Below are 11,253 nucleotides of genomic sequence, written 5' to 3' on the forward strand. Positions count from 1 at the left end.
GGTGCAAATCCACGTTAACCGCTGATGTCGCCTGTCCTGCTTATCTCCTGTGTGCCCTCTCATCATTGTGTCTGTGTGCGATTGTGTGTGTGTGTGTGTGTGTGTGTGTGCGTCTATCTGCACACATTCAGCATCCAGGGTATATGAGGAGACGCAGCCAACAAGGACATCTGTGTTAGCCTGGTTAATCTTTTCAAAGGGACTCAAGTCTTTGATATGGTCTGAAACCCCCAATCCCCTTTAAGATTCTGATACATGTCTCTGGTGATCTGACCACCGCACACATTAGGCTCCTTCATGTCTGCCACCAAAATGTCTCTGACAGAATCTCCGGCTATATTATGGAAATCTCAAATCTATCATCTCGCCTAATTTTCGCTCTATTCAATTTGATTTGGACTTACTTTTTTGAAGTTATAATGGGGACCAAAAGTGACATTTCTGCCCTGAAACCCCATCAGCGGCGACGGCTGGGATTTATCCCAGGTCAAACGTTCGCAGTGTGTAAACACACACACACATCCACTGCAGTGTTTGCTTATCTTATCTGGTAAACATTACACATCCACTCCAAAGGCTTCTATCCATCACTCATTTTGACAGCTACATAAAAGCAGCTAAAACATGAAGGATTGGAAGCGATAACGTGAGCAACAAAAAAAAAAAGAAACATGTTGTGAAAGCGGCACTCTTGTGTCACTCTGTATTGTGAAATCACGGCTAACTTTTTCATCACTCTTCACGCTGTTCATGCACCTTTGCGTCCAATCAGAGCTTGTAATTGACAACATCTTACTCTTTTGGGATTTTGTTCCCCCCTCGTGATAATGAATCGGGTGGCTGCTGGTGGTTGTGTTGTTGCTGTATCCGAGGAAAAGTTATTTTTAATCCCTCCAGGGGGTGGCAGGGGTGCCTGATTATGCTGATGCAACGTGGGAGTAACCGGAAAGAGAAGCGTTAAAAAAAAAAGAGAGAGAGAGAGATTTGTCTACTGTATAGAAGGATGCACATCATGCATGCTCACCACCCACACTGTCTAGTTCCTATATTCTGTATTTATCTCACCGTTCATCTCTCATTCCTGCAAACACACACACACCCTCTTGCACACAAGCTGGAGTGCTCAGTCCTTCCCTGTGTTCTCAAAATGGTGTTTATGTGTGGTCCAGGCCTGTAGTTGGGCTGTTTATATCCATGGAGAAAGCCATTTGGGTGGTAGCCAGACAGTCTGCCTCTGGTAACCCAGAGAGTGCAGTGCTGCTGGCAGCAGGGTGGAGGCAGCACTGAGCAGAGCAGAATAAAGCTGTTTAATTGTCTTTTTAATGATTTCATTCCAAATTGAGGTTTAAGTTACGAGCATAATCTCAACAGGAGTGAGTTTTGTGGATGGATGTAAACTCATAGGTGTTGCTGTTTGCTCTCTGACCCTCACTTAACATTTTTTTAACCATTACTTATATTTTTAAAACTCAATACATAATATTGGGTAATCTTTGTCATCCTGTTTTTGTGTAATATATTTAGAAAATAAGTATTTTTTTTTGTTGGTCACAATTTTCTCTCCGGGTGGAACAAACGCTCACATATTGCCGTGGATTCGATTAGAGAGTAAATGAATAACAGTCTGCGCACACACACTCCTGGAAATAAGTCTCTTACATAAGTCGCTTCCAGGAGTGCGATTATTTTTTTGCAAATTTCTACGTATGTGTGTGTGTCGTGCCCGGCAGTGTTTACCTCTTTGCCCTCTGGGCTTCCTATCCTGCCTGCCAGGCCCGGTGTGGTGCTGCTGCTCTCTCTGTCAGGTTCAGCGAGGCCAATCCCTCCGCTCTGCTTACATAACCTCCCAGCTCTGACCCAGTGAACTACAGACCTTAGAATCCTAGTACGTGATTACACATGTGAAACAACTGTGGACTCTTCACATCTGTGGGTTTTTTTTCTTCTTCTACGAATAGACAGCCATTCCTTAAAATTGCGCTCAGGACCTCCATCTTTGTAGCTAGATTGTTACACTTGATATTGTTTGAGCGTGTTTTTATTGTCTGAGAATCTTGCTTAACTAGAAGCACATTTCCACCCCAGGGAATAGGATTTCAAGTCCGACAGCTACTCATGTGTCTCTCAAGTGCATTGCTGCTTTGACAACTGAATTTCCCTTGGGGATGAGGCCCTTTTCTCTCCGTCTAATGTGTGATTGCTGTTTGATTAAAGCCTGTATGTTTGTGGTATAGTTGTGCGTTTCTTCTCAATGACGACTCTGAGGAGGAGCGCGGAGCTCGACGCTGACAGATTCTGCTTCCTCCTCCAGGAGCAGAGCCGCTGTTTGTGGGGTTAATGGTTTTGCTGACATCAAGGAATGTGAATTGGAGATGTAATCCCTAATCCTCCTTCACTCTGTTTCTCCTCTAAGAGAACGATGAAGAGTTTTGGCAGAGCTCAGCTGGCTGTTGTAACTTTTCCTCTCCCCGCCAGAGAAACCTGCATTTGTCTGCCTTTCTTACCTACACTTAAAAACCCAGCTTGTGCTTCCTCGCATGCGGCACTCAGTTCTAAGTCGGCACGTCCACATGTCCCCATGGCAGCTAAACCCTCCTGATTGACTATTTAAATTGTCCTCATTGTTTCAGTTCCAGTTAAGGGGACAAAAGAAGGGTAGCCAGAGAATGGAGGGTTTATAATTATGCCCCCCCACCCACCCAAGAGCCCTGTTAAAAATGACAATCCTAATAGACTCTTTCAGACCTAATTATGATTTGTCTGCGGCCGGAATGAGGTGGAAGAAAAGCCGGTGTAATTGAGGGATTGGGCTCAAGCCCTGTTGAAGATCTTGGAGAGGGACTGAGCTGCGTTTTTTTTTTTTTGTTTTTTGTTTTTTCACCTTGTATGTGTGTGTGTGTGTATTTGTGTCTGTGTGTTTTCTAGGAGCTGATGGATTTGGGGTGTCAGTGCCAGAGATGGGGGCTGTAAATTTCTGGTATCGGCCCCAGAAGTATCGCTGCCACTCCCGTAGCTGGGATGCCAGTGGTCAGTATTGGACCACTAGATCTGTTGGCAGGCTCAGTGTGTGTCTCTGTCTGTGTTCGCCTCTTCTCCCTTCTCTCTCTCTCCAGCATTTGAGAAAGTCTTATTTTGAGGATCTTGAATATATTAGAGGATGCAGTGGCACTGTTGTTACATCTGTTTCTGTCTGGTGTCTGGTCAGTGTCATCTGCCGTTCTTCCACTGGTTGCTCAGCTTCTCCTCAGTAGTTATCTAACTATACCTCTGAGGACCTTTGCACTGAATTCATTTAATCTCAAACCCACACCCTAACCCTGTTAAACTGGTTCACAGGAGGATAGAAGTGCTGTAAAGGTACACTCACGCTTCCTCTATTGTGTTTGTTCATCTCTACTTCTCTGCAAAAGAAACACACACACACACACATTTCTGCCCCCAGCTGCCCCTGTGGTCTGTTGCCGTTGGCCTGCTGACCCCTGCTCGGGGCAGTAAATTACAGCCATTTAGCTAATGAAGCGAGTCATTAGAAGCTGATTGGGCCGGTGTGTGTGCGGCCTCGGTGTGTTTGTTTGGTCTAAGAGAGGAGCGTTTGCTCTGTCGCCAAGATAAACGAGGTGTCTGTGCGCGCTGTGTTCGTGTGTGTCGCTCGGGGCATGTGTGCTTCGGTCACCCGACACTCGAGGCCTGCGCCGCTGTTAGAAAGCTGGAAAACCAAACCGGTAAAAGTGCTACTGATATACGTGTTCAACCACTTCTAATTATCTCCATCCTACTTCACATGCTGCATGTCAAGAAACCACATGTGTGGACTTGTGTTGTCACGGCGCGTTACACTGAGCAGACAGAGAGTGAGAAAAGTGCCGAGAAACATTCCTGAACATGTGGATTAATGTAAAGACCATATTTCACGACGCTGAACAGTTACTTTCTGCACCGTTGACCTCCTTTAGAAGTTAAAGAGAGCAGGTAACACCACAGTTTTCAGGGAATCTGCTGCCACTACAGATTTGTTTCTCTCCCCGGCTCTCTGAGGAGATAATTAGAAACTGGCAGAGCTGCTGTGTGAAAAATGTGATCCAAGGCACAACCAGATTTATTATTACCAGGCTTTGTGAGTGTGTGTGTGTGTGTGTGTACGTGTGTTTGGCAGAGCTTTGATTTAAGTGTGATGCATTAAGTTTTCAAAATAATAATGTAACGTGACATGTGGTAACCACAGGTCCCCCGACTGGGCAATGATAGTCAGCGCACTTTAAAATGAGAATGAATCTAAGTTTAACAATGTGCTTCAGAAAAGAAAGTTAGAATAACGATTTCAGCATGTCTATTATTTTATGTTCTCGTCACAAAGGCAGGAAAGGAAGCTATTAAATCAACGTCATTTAAGAAATTGATTTACAGCAAATTGTTGGTCGGGAAGGGACAGGGATTTTCTAGCTTTCACGCTCCAGTGTTCCCTTAAGTACTTTGCAGTGTCGACTATTTAAAGCAGACTGCTTCAGTTTGCTGCAGTTAAGCCTTGCATCATGTTTTCTCCTTTGTCATTAGGAAAGCCCAGGCTTAGTCAGGGTGCCATTTAAGCACTGAGTGTATTCTCACACACACACACACACACAAATGTTAAATGTGTCCAGGCGGAGTTCTTTGGTGCAGATGTGTTTGTGCGTGTGCGACACATTGTACAGATATTGATTACACAAGGCTGGTTACTAAATAATTATTCAGCTTTGGCATAGTGCTACATTATTTTCGCTGATGAGCATATTCTCTTCAATCTAAAACCTTTTGTCCAACTAGAGAGCTTGTGAATTACTTGTGTAGTTTTGCTGCCAGTTTCTGTCTTGTTCTGTAATGTATAAGACGTATCCTTTCCGTAAGTTCATAAAAGGGAATCATTTTGGTGTCCTCATGCTTGTGTTATCTCCTAATTAGCTTAATAATGTATTGAATGTGTAAAATCTAAGATAAGTGTTCAGCACTCTCCAAAAACAAGTGTGCTAATTAAATAATTGGCTTGGCTAAGTCTTAATTCACTATGTGTAATTTATTTTTTATTTTTTTTGTCCTCCTATACTTTAATACAGGCTGTTGAATTCAGCCTATTTTTCAGAGGCTTAACATTATTTTAATTGGCGTATAATCACGCATTACTTTCCATTAATGCCCTTTAAACACAGAGGCTCCTAAAAGGGTAATAAAAACCACAGTAGTTGCTCATGCTATGCAATCGATTTAGTCATAAAGGCCTCACAACTTCATAAAATCCGCCGTTTCCTGCTCACAGCCAGATTTAATCAAAGCTGCGAGAATGTTGCGTAACCACACGTTCTCGTTAACTAGAAATCAACAATCCCAAACATACAGTTATACAACTACAAAGCTTAATTTTACAAATTGGAAGTTATTTTATTCAATTTGCAAACTGTGCCCACCTTTTCTAGTCACTCAAAGTCACACGTGCAGGCTGCTGTTACTGTGGAGGGGTCTGTTTTTCTTTACTTAAATCTCAGTAGTGCATTACAACAAATGATAAATAATAGACTGTGTTGTCCATTGTGCAGGCAGTATATAGGAGGGTTTGCAGTTGCATCAGTCTTTTGTTTTCTTCCTGTTGGCCTTGCAGAGGTAGCTGAATACAGTGTGAGGAATGAGGGAGAAAATCAGTCGTTTCATGCTCAACACATTTCCAACCATCACTTCAAGCTTTCCCCAGATTCTTTACTTCTGTTCTGATCATATCTTGATCTTGAATTTGTAACTTTGCCAGCATGTCCTGATAGCTTTGGCTCTGAAACTCAATTCCAGTCCTCGTGAGTAAAAGTAAACACACACGCAGATGTTGTGACATGCCGAGACAACAGGGTGGAAGGTGTGCGTGCTGAGGGTACCTGCAGCGGGACAGGGAAGGCTCCAGCAGGCTGTCGGCTCACACACTAAGTGTCCTCCTGCTCTGTTTAATTTGTGGTACCAATTTTTCTTTGTTGTTGTTGTAATATTTCTGGAAGCACAGTGTGGCATAATGCAGTAAAATAAAAAATAAAAATCCAAACTGATTTACAACTGCACCTGTGTATCTAGATGTTTTATTTCTGTAGCACAAGTCACTGCTGTTGGACTCTAAAAACTCACCCTTTGCTTTTTTTCTTTTTTTTTTATTCTTGCATCTATATGACTCAACCAGCTGTTTGCAGACTGATTTATGAGTACAACATTATGAAATTTAACATCATAGCTTTGGGCTTTATGACCTTTTGTGAGAGTGACTGTGTGTCTACATTCAGTTAACTGAGGTAACGTTATAGGCCATCCACGGCGGAGCACTGTTTACCTCCTTGGAGCACATATTGAACCAGATATCTCGGAGATGACGATGGAAGTGATTGAGTGTGACAGAAAAAAGGAAATAGAGAGAACGTTGGTTTTCTTCTCCAATAGGGGTGGGAGATTGACAGTAATCCTGTTTGGAAGAGTGAAAGCGACAGATTTGGGATTAGCTCAGCAGCACGAGAGAGAGCGACTCTTTGGTTTTCTAAAGTAACTCTCCGACAGAGTTAGATATTTGAGCGCATGTACATTATATATGTCTCAATAAAACTGTCAACATCAAGAGCCTCTGTGGAGAGACTGCTCGCTACGCGCTCCCTGTGCTTTGGCTTCAGTTCTAGCTATCAGAAAATGTTGCAAAGTCATTTTGATATCTTTACAGCTACGTACTAATATCAAGGCATTTGCAAAACACTGCAGCCAAAACATCTGCAGGACAAACTTTGGAAACAAAGGTCAACAAGCTCCAAGTCCACAAATGCAAATTTCAGAAACGCTTCAGAAATTGAAGCGGTTTCTCCTGATGTTGTTAAAGTAAAACTGTCATCACTCTAACATTGTGCTTCGCATGTCTCTGATTATGTTTGTGCATTTAACTGTGTGAGCGAGGGTAACAATGGAGCTGCTGCTCTGTGCAGAGCAGTTTACAAAGCATCAATAGGCCACCAACTGGGATAATAACAGATGAAAAAATAGCAGCACAATCCCTATTATTCTTCAACCCCTGAGCAACTTCTATTTTTGTATTAATATTTCACCACTTACATACTGATTTATTTGCAACGTCTGACATTAGAATGAAACAAGAAAAGATATTTTTCCTTACATTGACGGCTGGAGGTCTCCGAGAAAACAGCATTGTGTTCAAATAGACCAAACTGCCTGTGAGCTGTTTTCTGTGCCTTTCTATTATTTTGAAATGTAATTTATTTTCCTCTTCTTTTTTTCTCCGTTCTCCCACTCCTCCCCCTTCCCCCATCCTTTCCTCCTTTTCTTCCACCTCTCTGCACTCAGGTTCATCTGCCTTGCCCAGTAACATGGCCTACTTCGGAAGCTCCCAGGAGGAGGAGGACCTTGAGGAGGAGGAGGAAGAGGAGGAGGACGAGGTGAGGAACGGAGGTGGTGTCCACTCTCACGGCGTGGGGAGCAGCAGCCAAGCCTCGGCCTCTTCCTCCTGCCACTCGACACCCCGCAAGGGCAAACTCCCCGCCAGGCAGCCACTCAACGGGCACGGTAAGGACGGAACTGGAGCTCTGGAAGAAAGCATGCCATATGTTTGTTACTAACACCAGTCTCGTGTCTTCACACGCACCGAGTGAGGGATTGAATGAGAGATACTTAGGAGAGGGGTTAATGGACAAGAGGAGGGGAAAAATTTAAATAAAAAAAGGGGCAGGAGTGTTGGTGAGGAGATGGAAGAAGAGGAGTCAAGGACGGAATAATTAGAAAGAAATGGAAAGATCCAAAAAGAGAGTGCAGAATGAGTCATGGGACAAAAGACATATTTGTGCTTCTTGACTGTATTCGAGTGTGTATTTCTGTTTGTCTATGCACGTGAGCGATTTCTTAAGTTCGCACTCTTGTTTTCCACTGCAGAGAAAAGGGTAAGTCACTCGGGATAGCGGAGCAGTGCATCAACTCTTTCCACCCCAATTAACACTTAGCTTACTAAGCCCTAACAAGGTGTTTATGCACACACTGCAACAGCTGGCCTGGGCCCTCGACACACACACACACACACACACATGCAGTGCGGTTACAGCATACGTACACCCCTTGGGGCACGTAGACATTCGGATGAATACACATACACACAGTTGTGCACAACATTTGGGAAATTGCATGCATGCAAAATACGCTGTAGAAATGTTTCATCTTATCAAGTCATTTTATTTCTGAAGGAAATTACTCTTGATTCTAGAGAACCACTGGTACAAATTGTCCATCTGCACAGGCAGATTTTTCTTTAATCAGAAATGAGATTTTCAAGGCCCAATCAGATAAAAATGTCTGAGATGTAGACTTTTTGCAGTGTGTAAGGTAGAACATAAGGAAAACTTCAAATATTCAAAATATCCCCCGTCCCGTTTTTATTTACAGTAGCACATGATGGGTTTGTTATATCCATCTTGTAGTTTTTTTCTACAGAGCATTACAGAAAAATGCTAACCTGGAGGCTCTCCTTCCCTGGCAGACTTCAGAGATATACAATCCTTCCGGCCAGGCATTTCCCAATGAAACAAGGGCTGGATTTCATAGTTCCCCCCCTCTCTGCCCTCCCTGACTCTCACTCCCTCCTTAGTCTGTAGAACTGCCGCCAGAAAGGTTTAAAAGGTGAACGCTTTGCTCAGCTTTTTTTCCCCTGTCATCCTCTCAGCTGGAATGTGGAGGAGGAGAGAGACAGCACAGAGACTGGTGGGATTAGGAGAGAAAGAGGGAGAGAGGTCCATAGATTTGCTTATATCGAACTCTTTAAGAATTGCTTACTTCCTTTGTATAGTTGACTGGCAGTGCCTACCCACAACACACCCATAGATACATACACTTTTCCCTCATCCTTTCACCAACATCTGTAGCTGCGGCTTGAAACATAAACTGTACGTATCTGTATAAAGAGCACGAACAGTAGGATAGTGAAACCTGTTTGAACAAATCCGGGCTTGTTGTGTGCATGAGGACAGCTTATTCTCCTTTCTTATCTCGTACACAAACACTGTTTGCAAAGCAGCTTGGCGCCTTCACTGTGATATGCTAAATAAATAGATAAGGGGGAAATAGGCAGATATACTTTGTAAGGGACAATAGAGATGAGGGGGTTAAGGACATTGAAAGAGACATTTGTGTACACAAGTAGGTGTGCACACTCAGTCAAGACTGGGTCATTGCTCCAGTGTTGACAGTGTTTATGCTGTGTTGGATATCGGGCACACACATGGAGAAAAACACGCTCACACCTTAGTACATTTTGTGGTATTAAGATTGGTGTCAAACGTGACACTTTAATATGCAGCCTGGGCCGCTCTCCAGCAGGAGCACGGTTATATGGGCTCTCAGGGAGGACAGGGGAGGAGGGAGGGGAGCAGCTGAGAAAAAAGGAGAAATAGAATTAGCGAAGGAGAGAGAAACATTTTATTCTGGGAGGTAAAGAGAGACAGGAAAGGCCCTACATTGTAGGCCATTCATCAGCGCTCCGTCTCTCCACTTCTCTCTCTCTCGGCCATGTGCCATGTTGACATAGCTAAATTAAACAGCTTTTATTGGGCTCAGTTTCTTGCTTAGCTCACTTCTCAAAATGTCAGTATTTCTCTCATTTTTCATTGAGCTGGGGGCCCCAGAGACCCGCAAGCACTCACTCGTGGTTATGAGTGGATACACGCAAACAACACACAAACACACACAGTTTTGCAGACAGCCTCATGCACTGTTGCTGAAAATTGCACATGCAGATCATTGAACATTGTTGCTCTTGACAATATACATGTCTATATTGAGGGTTGCATGTGTAGTGTAACTGCTGAATTTTTAAGACCTGGTGAAACTTTATATTGAGCCTCGTAAAAGCTGAAGAGAGAGCTGCTGAATGTATATGTTAATTGCCTCACTATGCTGAGCTGCGTGTGCAGGGACTGATGCAGTCTGAGCCCATTTTGAACAGGTTCATTGACATGTAGCATAAAGACGTTTTCATGCACGCCTTAAATCATGCATATTTTACTGATTGGGGGCTATATGTTTGCCAAAAGCCTGTCACTTCAATGTTTGTGCGGGTGTTTCCACTTGGTCCTTGTGGTTTGGTCCCGAGCGGTTAGAAGCCATTCTGCTTACTGGCATAGGTGGCCTGAAAAAACAGAGCATACTGTATGTCCTATACATGTGAACAGCCGACTTTTGAAACTTTCCAGAGTGTCTGTTTTCTTTACGGTAGCTTGATTTTTAAAAAATTTTATTTACTTGCTTCTGACTTGTTGTAGGCCCTCGAAATTTCTACTGGGTTGTAGTGCTTGAAAAATATTAAATGTCAATATTGTAAATGTCAAAGATTAAACATGAAAAAAAAAGGTTGCATGATGATGAAGGGATTTAAAAGTAGAATATCACCATTTTCTCAAAATGAACATTGACGGGCAGATAAGTAGTAGTTTTCTTATATTGATATATATTCTTGATGTTCTCTGCAATTAGGTGGAAAAACATGTGCATATTCTTGTATCAGCAATCAGCCAAAATGCGTTGTAGTATATTAGCATATTGGATATTGGCAAAAATCTTTATGTGCATTCATAATGCAAAGCTGTACTGCAGAGCCTGTTCTGTTACTACACTCCTAACACAGCTCTTCCTATCTTTATTCCTCCCTTTTTCTACCTTTCGTAAAAGTATATTTAAACAACCATAATCTGTGATCACGAGTCACCTCAACACAAAAATGCGGTAATTTTCTCCTGAAACAATTTATTTTAAGCGGATTTTAACTCTTGCTGCTTGTATTAGTGTGTATGTGTGATTAGTGAACAAGAAACTAGTGTTTAATCCCCTCCCCTCGCATATTAATTAAGGATCACAAAAGCCACACACCTGATCCTCTGACTCTCTCTCTCTCTCTCTCTCTCTCTCTCTCTCTCTCTTCCAGTTTTTCACGGCCCCAGTAAAGCAGGGACCAGGGAGAGTCCGAGGCCCAAGGCGGGGACTCACGGCAGGGATGGGCCTACCCCGCCGCTGCCGCCCCCTCCGCCTCCGCCGCCGCCCCTCCTGAGGGAGCGCAGCGAGCGGGCGGAGGCACGGGAGCACGCGAGGGAGCAGCAGGCCATGGCCAGCAGTCGAGGCTCAGCCAACGGGTTGCCACCGAGGAGAGCTGCTGAGGAGCTACGCAAGCAGGTACTGTGTGGCCAGAAGCACCCAGTGTTGGACTTTGCATGAGATCACAAA

General features: G+C 43.6%; 1 protein-coding gene across 2 annotated transcripts in view; it reads left to right on the forward strand.

Annotated features, from left to right (window-relative positions):
• Nucleotides 1–11,253, forward strand: part of jarid2b (jumonji and AT-rich interaction domain containing 2b) — a 102,365-nt gene that overhangs the window by 73,441 nt on the left and 17,671 nt on the right. Inside the window, exons 5-7 of one of the 2 annotated variants that reach the window (XM_008301042.1) lie at nt 2,926–3,027; nt 7,342–7,560; nt 10,958–11,202. In XM_008301042.1, coding sequence (XP_008299264.1) covers nt 2,926–3,027; nt 7,342–7,560; nt 10,958–11,202 — 566 coding nt within the window. The remainder of the gene's footprint in view (nt 1–2,925; nt 3,028–7,341; nt 7,561–10,957; nt 11,203–11,253) is intronic. The other variant, XM_008301050.1, reaches the window with a different exon arrangement.

This window comes from Stegastes partitus, unplaced genomic scaffold (genome assembly GCF_000690725.1).
Source record: "Stegastes partitus isolate 25-593 unplaced genomic scaffold, Stegastes_partitus-1.0.2 Scaffold34, whole genome shotgun sequence".
Classification (NCBI taxonomy): domain Eukaryota; kingdom Metazoa; phylum Chordata; class Actinopteri; family Pomacentridae; genus Stegastes; species Stegastes partitus.